The 17,653-nt window shown below is 40.2% G+C and overlaps 1 protein-coding gene across 2 annotated transcripts in view; it reads right to left on the reverse strand.

Moving 5' to 3' along the window:
* The window catches only part of LOC121294991 (tetratricopeptide repeat protein 39B-like), a 61,992-nt gene that overhangs the window by 6,591 nt on the left and 37,748 nt on the right, over positions 1 to 17,653 (reverse strand). For both annotated transcript variants that reach the window (XM_041219258.1, XM_041219266.1), the window contains 9 exons: positions 11,889 to 12,020; positions 8,233 to 8,309; positions 5,475 to 5,542; positions 4,290 to 4,354; positions 3,881 to 3,986; positions 2,913 to 2,978; positions 2,213 to 2,321; positions 1,336 to 1,403; positions 1,182 to 1,241 (listed from right to left, as the gene is read on the reverse strand). In XM_041219258.1, coding sequence (XP_041075192.1) covers positions 1,182 to 1,241; positions 1,336 to 1,403; positions 2,213 to 2,321; positions 2,913 to 2,978; positions 3,881 to 3,986; positions 4,290 to 4,354; positions 5,475 to 5,542; positions 8,233 to 8,309; positions 11,889 to 12,020 — 751 coding nt within the window. The remainder of the gene's footprint in view (positions 1 to 1,181; positions 1,242 to 1,335; positions 1,404 to 2,212; positions 2,322 to 2,912; positions 2,979 to 3,880; positions 3,987 to 4,289; positions 4,355 to 5,474; positions 5,543 to 8,232; positions 8,310 to 11,888; positions 12,021 to 17,653) is intronic.

Here is a 17,653-nt window from a genome sequence, read left to right on the forward strand (position 1 = left end):
CGAGATACTACAGTCAGGTTGCAGTGCCCAAACCACTCATCACACCTGGCAATGCATGTTTGCGAGTCCAGTGGTGCAAAGAGGACAGGCAATGGAATACCGAGCAGTGGAGAAATGTGATATGGTCAGCTGAATCATCCTTCACCATGTTCTTGACAAATGGACGAGTGCACGTGTGGCGCCAACCTAAAGCACTCTACAGCCCTGAGTGCTTGGTTCCAACAGTGAAGGGTTCTGGTGGTTCTGTAATGTTGTGGGGTGCATTTTCCTGGCATGGTTTGGGTGCACCCATTCACTTAGAAGGCAAGGTCAATGCTAATCGCTACTTAATGTTACTGAGTGATCATCTTCACCCCATGTTGCAGCAGTTCTTTTCTGCTGGGGGAGGGGGGTGTCTTCCAGGATAACAATGCCCCCATCCACAGAGCACGTGTGGTTGCCCAATGGTTTGATGAGCATGACACTGATGTTATCCATATGTAATGGCCTTCTCAGTCACCAGATCTGAACTCAATTGAGCATTTATGGGATATTATGGAACGCCGCCTGAGACAGCATTTTCCACCTCCATCAACCAGACGTGAGTTGATTCTCGTGGAAGAATGGTGCTGCATCCCTCCTGCAGAATTCCAGAGGCTGGTAGACCAATGCCCTATTAAGTGACTTTACATTGGTGTTTCCATTTTTTTTGTTCACTACCTGTATGTGTAGAGCATTTAATTGTATATGAAAAATAGCAAATATAAAATTTTAGTGCATTTATATTTGGCCTACAATATGTTTGATCACATTTAGGAAAAATTTGAATACATCTTGTACCAGGATGCCTCTGGTGATTGACAAATTAATCTAGGCAATCTAAACCTGAAAAGCAGTGTCTGCATGACAGTTTATTACACTTGTAGTGTACAGTGGAGCTGTGTGAATTTAATTTGTTGTTAATTTATAAAGCATCCACAAGGAGGTATTTTCACAACAGAAATGTGAAATGTATTTTATTTTAATGAGTATTTTTTTTTCTAAAGAAGCCTTTAAATTGGTTTCACAGACCCTGATGAGCAGTAATCTTGGACAACCCAGTGTTACCTTAGATAAGGCTGTTTATGACAAAATCATCCCAACTAGTGGTCGTTGGGATGATTTTATCTTTAGTTTTTTGACTAAGGAAAATAAAAACGTACCTGCTCAAAGTTTCCTTTAAGTACTGCTATCCTGGCTGTATAAAATAAAATAATAGACCCCTTTAAAAAGAAAACATAGGTATAAGTTAAACATTTGAAAATGCAATCAGGTACAGAAGTTATAGATTAAAAGATGAAGTCCAATATTACGTACATTGGGGAATTTCTTGAGGTAGGGTTCCAATAGGGCTTCGGCTTCTACAAGGTTTCCTTCTCCACTACCTATTGAGATTTAATAGAGAAAGGGGGTTGCAGAAAATACAATTACTGTGGCAGTAACACACTGCTGTCACGCAGTTCTAAAAAGGTCAAGCTGACTTAGTTCTTAATGTTTTCACAAGATGCACATTGCTAACTACCTTCTACACACCCTCTTAAAAATTCAAGCAAAATGAGATAATTCTCTCTTCTGCAATGTATTCAAATGTCTGTGGTCATGTGACCATCTGATGCACTTGACCTATATAAACTGTGCAAGTTGTGTGCAACTATTCAGCAACACTCATGGAAAAGGATCTAAAAAAAATAAGTTTTATAAATCACAACATGTGTAACACAAATACACAACAGCATGTTGAGATTTGGGTTTTTAATACCCTAGGAACACAATATGTTATTATTTTATCTAAATGACTGGGGTACAGGCAGCCACTGCTGGTTAGATCATGTTGTTCCATGCTGTGCCTCAAAGTAGTTGCAGATAACAACAAAATAAATCTTACCTGTCATGCAACTCAATTGACTATAGAGGTCTCAAATTTACAGTATCAAAAGAAGTATCTATTGTCATTTTAAAATGTGATATCTGGTTCTATTGCTACTAGTTTGTTTGCCTTGCTGGACCAATCTTGACCACTGGCTATTTTTTTTTCTACAACATTCCAACTGTGCTACTTTAAATCTTGTTGACCGTCCAGTTTGTTTGCATACCCTCAAAATGGCTGTTGAAGCAGTAGAGACGCAAGCTTTACTCCCTTGAAACCTGCTAGACACAAAGTCACACAACCAAATGAAAGACAGGGGTTTCTTACCAAGGATTAAAGTAACATAAGTGTGGTAAAGCAACAGGGTCAGAACAGACAGTACAGCTCTCAGGCTGTGGCTAAAAGCCCCTTCTCGTAACTGGGAGAGCCCAAACTCCTGGGAGGAACAAAAACAAAGGGGGTACAACAAACATTTTCACACACGCTATAGGGCAGGAGTGCCCTCGATCCCCGATGGCCTTTCTAATCAGGTTTTAAATTGTATCAATTAATATCAGTTAACAAACAAATAAATCTCTGAATGGAGGTGCAATTGGTTCAATTAAATAATTAAGGGTATGGTTCTACCAAGTATCTGGATCAAATGCCCTTCACTGTGCACTGTTGCTACAGGATAATTTCATGCTCACTGTAACCAAATCCGGGGGATGCGTTAACTCCATTTGTGGTTCACTATACTTAAAACACGTTGAGAAAAAGGTTACAGGGTGTTCGCATCCATACAAAAGAGCTGTGAAAATATACTTTGTAACAAAGTATCTGAGGTGGTAATGTTTTCCATTTTGAGCATGGCCTGGGAAAGTACTTTGAACTGTTTTGAAAAGCCCAGCTGCTGGTAGCCATGGAGATTCACTAACCAAAATGGAAAACAAAATTTCAATATAAATTAGAAATTCCAGCAACTCTGATGGGTAGTTGGGCTTTCAAAACATTTCAAACCATAGCGATGTTCATGACTTAGTCGTACCCTATTGCCTGAAAACCCAATAAATTCGAGAAGCCTTAGAACTCTTGCAGGTAGGAGGGACAGCATCTGAAAATGAGGGGGAAAAACAAACAATCAGATATCTTAAAAGCTCTTTGTAGACACGGATATACACAATGCTGGGAAAAAAATCTAAATCTTAATTATTTTCACCTATTATTTATTTCATTCGTGAAGTTCTCATTATAAATGGATGTTTACAAAATGATGACTGAGAATTAAATATAAACTGAATAAACTGCATGCACTACATGATGTTTATAACTTTAAAAGGCACGGCACACTGAGTATGTTTCTTTATCCCAATTTTGAAAATACATTAAATATCCATGTAAACCAAATTTTCTTATAGTCCCTTGCCTATCAAGTATGAAACTGTCATACGAGAGTAATGAATTACTTTTGGAATCTAAATAATGTTGTTTCAATCTGTTTCAACGACCAATAAGAACATAAGACATTCAAGAACGAGAAAAGGCCACTTGGCCCAACTATCCTTGCTAGTTTTGGTGCCAGTGTGGTCCATTCGCACTCAGGAGTGGAAAAACAAAAACCCCAAACCAGGTTAGTAGGGGAAATGAAACCTCTGGGAATCCGTGGCTAGACAGACTGCCCTCCCTCCATGCGGCTAGCTAAAGGTCTTATTATTAAACTGACCTTCATGCAGTTGTACAGATTTTTGAAATCAGCCATCTTTGTGCTGAATGCACGAGTGACAACACATCTTTTTACAATGAATCCAGTGTGCACTGGCCTTATTCATATTAATGACAGCATATCATAAAAGGCAATGTACAGATTATTAGGTGTCACTGCAATGGAAATATGAGTCACAGTGACCTGAAAGTATTTCATGAGAATCACTCTGATTATTGATATTATAGCAGTGAAAAAGCCTCTATGGAGCATATGCAGTTTTCAATGTAACTTTAAAGCAATGCCAAACATACCAGATTGAATGCTCCAATTCCTAACTTCACTCCCCCTTCAAACTGGCAGTAGGTTTCGTTCTTGCCAGTAAGATCCTGAGTCATGTTTAAAAGCTGCTGACATTCCCTGGCAGCCATTAGAAAAGTGTTAGACAGAACTCCAAACATTTATTAGATGGCATTTAACTAAAACACAATTAATTAATACAGCCATTAAAATAAATCAGGAATTTACGCATTGGAGTAAAAACCTTTGAAACTATTATTCAACCATCTCTGCTGTTTGTTGTATCGTTATCACTAGAGCTCAGTGAATACAGAAGTGATTGCTATTCTCCAGGGACAGTATGAAGCAGTTTTGTAGAAATGAATTTATTTGGAACTAGTAATTTCTACATTGATATTTATAAGAAAAGGCAATAGTGCTTACTTGTATATTTGGTAACTTGTTCTGATTTTGAGCCCACCTTTGATAAAGTTGATCATGTTTTCATCCTAGTAGGAGATAAAGAGGAAAGTACACACACACACACACACACACACACACACACACACACACACACACACACACCAGTTTTAAACAAATACGTTTCTTGGAAAACCCTAAATATCACCTTTTTTCATGAACATCTTAACAAGAACAATACCCTGTTCAGGTGATTTGTTTAGTACTGATCCCAATCTGTACAATAACACAAATTCCTTGACTAGTGTTTTTTCGCATTACAATTCAGGTCAACACCACCATGTTCCGGATTAGCATACACTGTATTCAAAATGTCACCTTCTTGGCAATATAGATTTAGCTCAGCAGTTTAAATCTCACAAGTGAGTATACACTTTTATTTATTTATTTTTTAACTTCCAGGTAAAGCCCCTCCTACAATGCAATCCCTTCATGGCTTGCTTTACGAAAGAGCTGCATTTTATGTTCAAGCCGACAACCTCTTTTATATATTTTAAATTAAATTTGGTTAAAGGACCGATTTGTTTACATGTGGTATATCTGTCACTTACATTCACAAGGAAACAGGTGGCTATATGTCATGGGTTCTAATGACATTCACTGATCCTCACCTCTTAATTCACTCTCATTTTAAATGGCGAGATAAATGGTAGTCATAGAAACATTTTTAAAGATGGTATTACTGCATCATTGTATTATTAAGACACTTTCACTAATGACTCATGAGCCAAATATCTAAATCTGGACTTGAATTCAGGTGTACTGAACAATTCTTAAGAGTATAATAATTTAAAAAAAAAACATTGGGCCAAATATTTCCTGTGTTAATTCATGTTTCTCCTTTTATGTCTCACTCACTTGCAATTTTACGCAAAACATTCGTAGCGCAAGAGTTACGAGAAAGATGTGAAAATTCGCAAGACCTTTGAATATTTGCCCCATTATATTTATAGCTGTTCCTGAATACAATCTTATTTTTGTACAGTACAGTAATACATTACAGACAGGTCCTTCTGCTTCATGGCAACCATAGTTAACTAAACAACTGATATGTCTATCGAACAGTAAAATGATTTTTGTACCTTCTGATTTATATAATTCAATATTAAGTTGGCCTTGGAAAACACAATGCTTAGATGAGCTGTTTACCTGCACAAATGTTAGGGCTGCTTTCAGTAGCAAGCACTCTGCATAGCAAATCTCCGCATGCATTTCCTCTAAAGGAAAAAAACAACAACAAAAAAACAAACAAAGGTTTATTTGTTGATATTAGGCCAGCAAACTGATCAAAGATGTACTTTGTTTAGCAGAAAAATAAAAATAGAATTTTATTTTTTTACAGGGTGGCCTAAAGGGGTTTACAGTGTACATTAAATATTCCCCGATTTACAAGTACATACAGTACTAAGGTAGATTCAATGAAAACTAAATTATAGCACCTGCGTTATCTCCATTTAACATAGCAACATTCACTTTTTAGAGGCCCAGTATGCAATATGTGTTTTCAGTTAGTGTTAAGGGCTTACTGAACATTCACACAATTTTGGGTGGTGTTTCTAGGTCCTGTTAGACTGTGGGGTAGATGTACTAAGATGGGCCAGTCGCAGCACACATACAGAAATTTGCATTTTCGTTGCGACAATTCGCAAAGTACACATTTTGTCGTATGTACCAAGAGAAAATATGTTAATAAAGAGATCCGCGCTCTACTATTTAAGAGAGCCACACTATACTAATTTAAATATGTTAATGAAGAGAGCCACACCACACTAGTTTAAATATGTTAATGAAGAGAACAGCACTATACTAATTTAAATATGCTAACGGAGAGAGCAGCACTATACTAATTTAAAATGTGTTGCGTCCTCTTAGCGAGATCTCTAGCATTGCAAGAGTCGTGCAGCATTTTTTCAAATAAATCATGAAAGGCAGTTTACACCCACCATATTCTATAGTGGCGACCCCAACTTAAATAATAAACAGTATACAGTACAGTAGAAAAATTATATGATTACTTAGCACACAATCTTTATTTTAACCAGTAGGCTCCCGGTAACACAAAATGAATCATGCTGCTGCATTGTACACATTGGTGTACAATGTGAATAAAAGATTATTTTAAATTGAAACTAAATGATTTTAGTGTTTATTATTTATTTATTTATTTATTTATTTATTATTATTATTATTATTATTATTATTATTATTTATTATTATTTTTATTAACTTGGCCTACTTAGTAGACTAGACAATTAACACAAAACTGATCATGGTGCTGCATTGACAAGTTATGATACTTACAGGAGGACAAGCAATTCTCATAAATACGAATTTCAAGGAACCAACAACAAACGTTGCACTATACCACTAATTCATATTATTACGAGTAGCCTATCAGCCATGTGTATACTGTCATTCTTTATTTAAGATAGTCAGTGGTGCAGTGTTAAATTGTGCACAATCACAAATCACCTGCACATTAATAGAATAGGTGCGTTTCCTATTCTTATACAGATGCTCAGAATGAGCTGGAGGGGTTAGCGGCATATGTGTGCAGCCTATTCCTCCCAACGCGTTGGGAAAACCAGAAATGTTATAGAAATGTATTTTCAAGGCTTGTAAGCACACCTTGCTTTTAGGGAAAAATAGGTATTTGGGCATTAACCTCAAAAATACATTGAGCACAACTGGCAATGCACGAGAAAAAGTGGTCTGGGAAATGCCAGCACCAGCTGCCACAGTCCCAAGAAAGGACCCAGAGGCAAGAAAATGTAGGGTACACAACAGTTTGACCACTATAGGGGCAGCATGGCTTCTCTGGGTGACAGGTTCCAGATCATCTTTTAAATCAGACAGCAGCTCAATAATTATGTGGCTGCTGAGCCTTTACTTGTGCTTAATTTGGTCTTCATTTAAATCGAAGAGGGTGATACGGGTACCAAATACCCTTCTCATCCTACAAATCACTCATTGTTGCTGAAGATGGTGTCTCCTTCTTCTTGCAATCACAGTGGCCATGGTTAGGGGATAGTGTTATTCATACTGCCTTTAATTGTGACTGTAATAAATTGATGCAATTGTAAGTGTTGCAATTGCCGGCAGCTTCAATACATCTCATTATAATATTGAGAACCCTCATTTGAACTATATCCACCCCCTTTTTGTAAATTTATGCAGGAACACCCATAATTACATATTCAACTAAGGCTGAATCACAAAGAAAAACTGCTGCCGCAAAGCATTCCCTAAAAAGTCGCCAACAGCATTGCGCTTGTTTAGTACATTTCACTCTAGACTTCTGACTCGTTTGCAGCTGGCTTGTGCAAGTACTGCGACAGCCGCAACACTTTAGTACATATACCCCTGTGTCTTGAAGTTAGATTTATTAGTGCCTTTTTAAAATCAATTCCCAGTTCCATTTCCAACTCCTATTCCCTTTTTAATAAATTCCAAGCCATTCAAAGGAATTCCTTCGAAGGAACCGGAATTGATTAAACGGGAATGGGAACTGTAATTAGAAACAAAATTTTGAATTGAAAAAAAGGAATTCACCCCAACCCTAAACAAGACCAGTATCAGTCTGTCAAATCTGCATCCTACAAGTACATTAGGTGTCTTTACTCATTCATGGTTGTTTTTACTCATTCACAGGATGTCACGATACACTACAGCTTTTGATCTGTGCAGTGTACGAAACAGAACAAGTTTAAACATTTTTTCAGGTATCCGATATGAAAAAAAAACAGTTACAGAAAGTAAACAAAACACCTTTTAAAGTATTTTTCTATAAAGTAATGGTGTATAATCGTGATACCTTATTTTTAAGTGCAGTGAACTTAGAGGTAAAGTCCAAAGGCTTAATAAACACACACACAGAGTAGTATAGCTGTATTAACTAATCTGTTACCTTCTTTGAATTGGTCGGCTGCTTGTTTGGAAACTAAATTGGATATAGATTCCACAACTGAGTTCTTTTTCCTAAACCTAAGAAAGCAAACAAGAGCATACAAATTAAACGAACAGGAAGGAGGCAGTCACATCCCTCACACTTTCTTTGGGTAAACTGAACTCCTGTCACAAAACATAGAACCACTTGTCTTATTGTGATGAAACTGGCTAAGGAACTCATTGTGCTAAAAAAAAATTAAATAAAAGGTATATGGGGTAAATGGTGTCGCTCCATCAGTCTTAGTGATTGAGTGTCACATCACGTTTATTTAGACAAAAAAATTATTTAGACAAAAGGCAAGTGTAAATATCTTAATAGGTCTTCACTCAGTCCCTTATTTATAGCTTTAACTTGAGGGAAATGTCATTCTTTTTACAGTGTTTGTGCAACTGCTGCACATTAAAGTTATTTCAATGATACATAGTTATGCATCACACAATACAAGTCTCATATAACCTTATTCGAGATTTTATATATATATATATATTTAGAGAGAGAGAGAGAGAGAGAGAGAGAGAGAGAGAGAGAGAGAGAGAGAGAGAATAATATATGGGCTTCAGTGAGTTCTGATAATTAATTCCATCTAGGGTTTCTGTGATTCCATCTGCTGGAGCATTTTGATTTCATCCAGCCGTCCTCTTGCCTGTCTGGAAACAACGCTTCTCAAGAGACCGGATTGCAACGAAACTGACAAGAAGAGCCAACTTTCAATGCTTTCATTTTTGCTAATGCTGAAGACACTAATGCTTAGGCTGTTAATATTTAGAAGTTTGATGACCACTTTGTGGCCTGTTTTCATCAGCGCTGTCAAAAAGCAGGGGAAATGGTGGAAGCTTTTGTAAGGAACTTGTATGAGTTGGTGGAGTATTGTGAATTTGGGCTCAATAAAGCTGAGCAAATAAAAGCTAGAACTGTCATCACATTGCTGACAAAGGAGTCTCACAGAAATTGCAAATGGAATCGGAGCTGAACTTGTGGCAGATTCTGCTTTCACAGACTGCCGTTTGGTATCACGTCTACCCCAGAAATATTCCAAAGAGAAATGAGGAAGCTTTTAGAGGGACTAGAGGGAACAGTAGCGGTGATGGATGATATTCTTGTGTACGGGAAGACTCACAAAAAGCATGACGGCTGCGTGCTGTACTGAACACAGTGAAAGAATCTGGATTGAAATTAAACAAAGACAAATGCCATTTCGGAACGGAAGAGATACAGTACTTCGGCCAAATCATCAGTGGAGATGGAATCAGACCAGACCCAGACAAAGTGAAGGTAACCACAGAACTGCTGGGTCCGACAAATGTCACAGAGCTTCGACAACAGTTAGGCATGGTCAATGGTCTGAAAAGAGATGCAGCATGGATGTGGGGTTACCCTCAGCAACGTGCATTTGACACAGTGAAGGCCTTGATATTAACTGCTCCAGTTCTAGCATTTTATGATGCAAGCAAGACCACTGTAGTAAGTGCAGATGCCAGCAGCTTGGTCTCGGAGGAGCACTGATGCAGCAGCATGGAGACAGGTTCCTCCCTGTAGCATTCTGTTCCTGCTCTAATAGAGGCAGAAAAGAGATATGCACAGATCGAAAAGGAATGTTTGGCAGGAGTTTGGGCTTGTGGAGAGATTTGTTCGCTACCTGCACAGCTTAGAAAGTTTTCGTCTTCAGACTGATCACAAACCTTTGGTGCTGCTGATCAACAGCCATGACTTGAATAGAACACCACTGAGGTTTGCTGATGCACTTAATAAAATGAAATGTTAAGGCAGAGCAGTTCCAGGAAAGGATCTCATTGTAGCAGACACATAGTCAAGAAACTCCCTAACCGCCAACATGGATACTGAAAGTGAAGAACGTATTAAAGCATATGCACAAATGGTGGTGACCAGCAAGTCAGTGTCAGGACAAAAATGAGATTCCATCAAAGAAGCAACACTGAGGGACAAACAGTTCCAGATGGAAGTTCATTAGGCATGGTTGGCGTAGATATATACAGCGGGTCCCCGAGGACATGAAATAACTATATGCTGCACGTGGAGAACTGTCCGAAGCAAATGATCTGATGATCGATCATAACAGAATTGTGATACCAGCCTCACTGAGGAAAGAGATCCTGAGTAGGATTCATGAGGGTCATCAAGGACTGACTAAGTGCCGGGAAATGGCAAATATGGCAGTTTGGTGGCCAGGCATCAGTGGAGGTATTGCTGATAAAGTATTGACATGTGAGTTCTGTCGAGCTAAAGGGCCTACTCAGAGAAAGGAGCCATTAATGACCACACCACAGCCACAGGGGCCATGGCAGAAAATCTCTGCAGACCTTTGTGATGTAAAAGTCGAAAATATCTGGTAGTTGTCAACTACTATTCTAGGTTTATAGAATTTACCCATTTGTCAATGATTTCCAGCCATCAGGTGATCACCAGGCTAAAAAACATGTTTGCACGCTGGGGCATCCCAGATTAATTCATTACTGATAATGGGATACCATTTACGGCTGTGGAGTTTCAAGAGTTCAGGGAGAAATATGAATTTCAACACACCACCACTAGTCCTCGCTATCCGCAGGCTAATTGAGCTGTAGAAAAGGCAGTTCAGACTGCAAAGCAAATTCTGCCACCGAAACAAGCCCAGCCCAGCTTATGATGGGACGCCAGATCAGAACCACTGTCCCGATGCTTGAGGGAAAGCTGATGCCCAAGTGGATAAGCCACTGATTGGTGGCGCAAAATGACAAAATGTTCAAATTTAAAAAAAACAAAAAGTGTAATAATGAAGCTCAAAAGAATGGAATATGTAGTGAAACTGGACTGTGTTATAAAGGACCTATCTGTGGTTAGAACCAAGGAATTAGGGGCAGAGTGAAGATATAAGGGGTGGTGCATGGAGAGAATACGGGGAGACTGTGGATGAGGAGCGAGCATCTATGTAATGTTAAAGTTCCCTGTGTTAAAATAAAAGTTATTCACATATGCCAGCATCTCTCTGCTTAATTTCATGACATTAAGGTTGTTTTTGCTTTGGTGCATTAGGTCGAGCCACTACAGAAGCCTCTTCAAAAAGGTCAGTCAACACCATTGATCATTGCACAGCAAAACCAGTGTGACTCTCTGATGTCATGCTCTATTGATTTTGACTGTGGGGGTCAGAGAAGTACAGAATAGATCAGAGTTTGTATCCACATAAACTACAATTAATATATCTCATTTAACAGGTTTTTATTTTGAAAGGGTTTTAACTTGCACAAAATAAAAAAGGTATTCTAATCTGAAAATGTGTGTCAAGACAGACAAAAATAACATACATAAGTGCCTTATATAAACACAGATCACTGTACATCACTGCTGTAATTGACTCCCTATGCAGAATCCTTTATATATGGTCAAAAGTTTTGAATTTGAAATTTAGATCATATTTAGTGAGAGATAATAACAGTTAAAGTCTAAAAAACACATTCATATCATTGTAACTTTAATATGTGATTAAAGAATATATTTCTCCTAAACCATCAATGAAAAACATATATTTGTACCAAGATAAATGAGGACCTGCAATTCATCTTTTACTGAATATGGCTCTGTTCTTATTGGTTAGCAATGCTGCTTTAATCCCTTACCTTTGGCATGTCTGTAGTGCATCTTTCATTACGCTGATGCCCATCTGGATGTCTTGGTGTTCGAAGGTCATGGCTGCCTGCATTACTAAGATCGTGCTGTATCCCAGAGCATGGTACATGCTATCCTTCACCCTGCCATTAAGATAGTTTACACTTAATAATGCAGAGTGATTCAGTTGTGTTGCTCAAATACTGACCTTTGCCCACTTTCCCCTACGAAGATCATTAACTAGCTTTCCACTAAATACATTGAACAAAATGCTACCCACTGAGACCAATTTCCTTGTTCTAGAAAACGCATGCATGGCTGTGACGTTCCATCTCTGTTGGTTCCATCTGCTTGAAACGCTCAATTAAACCTCTGTAAAACTCAATGTACAGAATTTAATGAGAAAGTTTTGCTATGATGGATCATAACTCCATAAAATCTGAAAGCGATTAATCTGATGCAATTGTGAAAAAATGCAACAGTTTCTAGACAACCATATTAGATAGGTGGTCAAAGCCAAATTCACCAAACAAAATCCTCAAAATGGTGGTTGTTATACATTCTAAGTTTCAACAAAAAGTGCCAGACAAGGACTAATGCATTAAAAAGACCAAACCAAACAGAGTGCTCTTTGCACTGCTCCCCAGGAAACCTTTATTTTCTCCAAATTGTTTTGGTGCTATTGCAGGTTTTCCTATGCCAGCTGCAACTTCTTTTGCTCCTGTTTGACATTGTCTTTTTAGCAATATTTTTCCTTGTAACTTATTTATATACTAGAAATGGTCATTTGGGGAATCAGCTAATACTAACATCAAAAGTATTACAAAAATCCATTCAACACACAGTTACTATATTAAACGTAGACGGCAAAGACTAATATTATAAAAAATAACGTTTAGAGTGGTCATCAAATGCAATGTCTGGGCACTAAGCGATAAATCAAAGAGGTGAATTTAGCCAAGCTAAAGACAGATGTGGAGATGCATGTGGTGGGAATTAGTACATTTCAAAGTGAAGTGACAGTAGTCAGTACAATGGCAAACAGAAAAGAGAAGGTATATTTAAACAAATAAAAAACATGTTGTGATGAGTCAAAGGGATTTCGGTCTGTGATTCAGCCTCCCGACAGTAGATGGCATCAAACCAACTCGGGACTTCCCTTACCAAGATCTCGTGACCATGGCAAAAGTCATCTTTTTGAGGGGCGGCACCTTGGTGAGGGGCGAAAGTACGAGTATGTAAATTCCAGCCACTGGAGTCAAGTGAAGGATAAGGACACTTGTCAGTTGGGGATTGGTGTTCCACTGACTACAGAGGCGGGACATTACATACTAAAGGGAACGTACTACTGTGTTCGGGGTTGGTCCGAAAGTAAAATAGGCGGAGTAACGGGTGGAGGGAGAGACTAGTTTGGTGCAGCGGGATTTTTTTTGAAAACACTAACATTTCTTTTGTCTTTTTTTGTTTATGTATGGTTCGCCACGAAGACGATTAAAGATGTGTTCTCACGATCGGTTTTGGATTTCACCCTGCACTCCTTCCCTCACACCATTTTGTTTTCTTTTGTTATTTAATTATTTTGTTGTGTAGATAATAAAAATAAATTATTTTATTTCTGTACACATAAATTACTGTCTGGACATTCCATTTAATACACTCTCGCCTCACACGTGGTGTCAGAAGTGAAAATGGATCCAGCTACAGTTTTGGCAATGTTTAGGGAGCAGGAGGAGAAGCGAGAGGAGAGAGAGACACGGCGCCAGGAACAGCTCGCCCAGTTCTTTGGACAGCTGGTGGAAAAACTATCAATATCAACATCAGAGAGAGCGGTTGCCCGGATGTTTGCAGCTCAGCCAAAGCTTCAGAAGATGACCTTGGATGATGATCCCGAGGCTTTCTTGATAACTTTTGAGAGAGTGGCAGAGGCTGCAGAGTGGCCTAGGGAACACTGGGCCATGAAATTGGCACCCTGCCTGACAGGGGAAGCTCAGGCAGCGTATCGAGCCCTGACGGCCACGGATGCAGGGGACTATGTTAAAGTAAAAGAAGCCATTCTCTCACGCCTCGGGATCACGGAGGAAACATACCGGCGCCGTTTTCGGGAATACCAGCTGTCCAAGGGGATGCGGCCCCGGGTTGCGGGACAATATCTTTTAGATCAGTGCACCCGGTGGCTGCGGCCAGAAGAACATACACCCCAAGAACTGGTGCAGAAAATAGTTATAGAACAGTTCGCGTCTATACTACCGCCAGGGAATCGAGAGTGGATTAAGAGGAATCGACCTACCACTCTCGAGGATGCCATCCTCCTGGCGGAGGCCTATGAAGACGCGAACGAAGGCGCCGGCTCAGACCCCACTCCTGCCCCTAAACTAACTCGGACCAACCAACCAATGAAGCCCAGAGGGGGTAACCAGACCTTCAGACCATGGAGGTCGAGGTTAGCCCCATCCTGGGCGAGAGAGAATCCCCCTAACCTGCTGGTCGCGGACTCGCAGGACAGATTAACTCCGTTGATGCCTCCTAACCAAGTGTGCTACCAATGTAATGAGCCTGGACACATTGCCAGGAATTGTCCAGTAATAAAGGTGGACCTGGCGACAAGATCCTGGTCAGCAGTAACAGGTAGGAACACTGGGGAATGTCGGGAGGGCCCTTATCAGTTAAGAGTACAGGTCGGGGGAAAGAGTACTTACGCATTTGCGGACTCTGGGTGTGCACAAACATTGATTCGGCAAGCTCTCTTGGATGGGGTAGCCTGGGAGCCACAGGGTAAAGTGGCTATCTCCTGTATTCATGGAGAAACTCGGGTTTATCCCACCACTAAAGTTAGACTTATTGTAGGTGATTATTCAGCTTACGTTAAAGTGGCTGTAGCGCAATGTTTACCATACCCTGTTCTCCTGGGAAGAGACTGGCCATTTTTTGATCGTATTTTAGGTCGGGAAATGGTCTTAGTTTCTACCAGGGGACAATTAAAGCAACAGGAGAAAACAATTGGCGAGATTTTTCCGTTGCAATCCGACCTGTTTAACCCTAAAATCCGCCCAAGAAAAACAAAAAGAGAGCGTCGGGTGGAAAAATATGAGGGAACTCTGAGACGACAAGGGGAGGGGTCTGACACAAAAGTAAACCAATCACTTAAACGGCAAGGAAAGGGAGTAGGTATTCAGTGTAACCGGGGCTGCGAGGTTACTGAGGTGGAAGGTCATGTAATAAAAGACACTCCTCTCTGTGTACCTAACCATTGGGACCGAGATATTGACTTGGGATATGAACAACAAAATGATCCCACGTTACAGTATGCTTGGAAACAGGTTAGATATATCGAGGGGAAGGATATGCAGGAAGGACAACCGGTGGTATTTCCGCATTTTTCTGTATCTGGGCACTTATTATATAGAATAACCCGGGCTCCCGGGACGGGACAGCTCGTAAAACAGTTATTGGTTCCTAGGCCTTTTCAGTCAGAAGTCATGAGATTGGCGCATGACATTCCATTTTCAGGTCATTTGGGAACTGAAAAGACTCAGGAACGAATTCTGGCCCGTTTTTTTTGGCCTGGGGTTTATGGTCTTGTGCGGAAGTATGTATCGGAGTGTCCTGAATGTCAATTAGCTGCCCCTAAGTCAGTTCGCCCCGCACCTCTGGTTCCACTTCCAATTATTGGGGTACCGTTTGAAAGGATTGGTGTAGATTTAGTAGGCCCTCTGGAGGGAACAGAGTCAGGATATCGGTATATTTTAGTAGTAGTGGACTACGCAACAAGATATCCAGAAGCTGTTCCCTTACGCTCTATGAATGCAGTAGCTGTAGCGAATGAATTGGTAAAAATATTCTCTAGGGTGAAGAAATTCTCACTGATCAGGGCACTAATTTTATGTCAGACTGTATTCAGCAACTATATAAATTATTGAAAATCCGTTCAATTAGAACCTCAGTTTTTCATCCTCAAACGGATGGGCTTGTTGAACGATTTAATCAGACTTTGAAAAATATGTTGCGCCGCTTTGTAGATCAAGAAAAACGCAATTGGGCTAAACTGCTTCCCTACTTGCTCTTTGCAGTTCGCGAGGTACCACAATCCTCAATGGGGTTTTCCCCGTTTGAGCTCTTGTACTGTCGACAGCCACGGGGTATCTTGGATCTCATAAGAGAAGGCTGGGAAGAACAGTCAAAGGAGTCTAAAAATGTAGTAAAATATGTGTTGCAGTTACGCGATCGCTTAGAATTATTCGGTCGATTGGCACATGACAATCTCAAAGCGGCACAGCAGAAGCAGCAACAAAGCTACAATAAAAATGCAAGAATTCGGAACTTTCGACCTGGAGATAAAGTGTTGTTATTGTTGCCCTCATCGGAATCTAAGTTGTTTGCTAAATGGCAGGGTCCCTTTCAGGTTATTCGAGCAATTGGTAAAGTCAATTATGAGATCCGACAGCCTGTGCGTCGGAAAGAAAGTCAAATTTATCATGTTAATCTCCTGAAACCGTGGAAAGAACGGGAAGTCCATTTTATATCTCCTGTACAGGAGGGAGAGGATTTTGGACCCTCAATTGAGCCAGAGTCGGCAATTGAGGTCCCGATGGGGGAACAATTAACTCCTGATCAGCGTGAAGAGGTAAGCAATCTAATTAAAATGTTCAGTGATGCGTTTTCTAACGTGCCTGGAAGAACGCATTTGATTGAACATGCTATTATCACTCCGCCAGGTCTAAGAGTTAGACAGAGACTGTATCACATTCCAGAGAGTCGGATAGTTCTTCCTGGAGAGAACATTTGACTAGATTAGAAGCCATCTTACAGTCTCTGAGGAGGGCGGGGCTCACAGCGAACGTGGCAAAGTGCGCTATTGGAAAAGAAGAAACTAAATATTTAGGTTTCATTATGGGTAAGGGTAGAGTGAAACCGTTGGTTTCAAAAGTCCAGGCTTTGTTGGATTCACCGGTACCTACCACGAAAACCCAGGTGAGATCACTGTTAGGGTTGGCTGGTTATTACCGCCGCTTTATTCCACACTTTTCCACTATAGCTGCCCCTCTCACTGATCTCACTAAAAAGAACGCTCCAAATAAAATTAAGTTGAGTGCAAAGTGTCAGACAGCCTTTGAATCTATTAAAACTAATTTCAGTCAGGCCCCAGCATTAATAAGCCCGGATTTCAGCCGAGAGTTCGTCCTGCAGACAAATGCATCGCAGACTGGTCTGGGGGCGGTTCTGTCCCAGGAGAGAGATGGTGTAGAACACCCGATATTATACATCAGTCGGAAGTTACTGCCCAGAGAACAGAGGTATTCGGTAGTGGAGAAAGAATGCCTGGCAGTGAAATGGGCAGTGGAATCTTTAAAATACTATCTTCTGGGACGACCTTTTGTACTCATCACAGATCACGCTTCTTTAAAGTGGTTAGACACGATGAAGGATTCAAACGCTAGGATTACGCGGTGGTACCTGGCGCGCCAACCCTTCGCCTTTCAAATAAGGTATCGTGCGGGTAAGTTACATCAAAATGTTGATTTTTTTCCCGGGAGGGAGGGAAAAGGGAAGGGTTAGAGGTTTCCGAGTGTTCCTTTGGCTCCACTCTGAGGGGTGGGATATGTGATGAGTCAAAGGGATTTCGGTCTGTGATTCAGCCTCCCGATAGTAGATGGCATCAAATCAACTCGGGACTTCCCTTACCAAGATCTCGTGACCATGGCAAAAGTCATCTTTTTGAGGGGCGGCACCTTGGTGAGGGGTGGAAGTACGAGTATGTAAATTCCAGCCACTGGAGTCA

This window comes from Polyodon spathula, chromosome 2 (assembly GCF_017654505.1).
Source record: "Polyodon spathula isolate WHYD16114869_AA chromosome 2, ASM1765450v1, whole genome shotgun sequence".
NCBI classification, from domain to species: Eukaryota; Metazoa; Chordata; class Actinopteri; order Acipenseriformes; family Polyodontidae; genus Polyodon; species Polyodon spathula.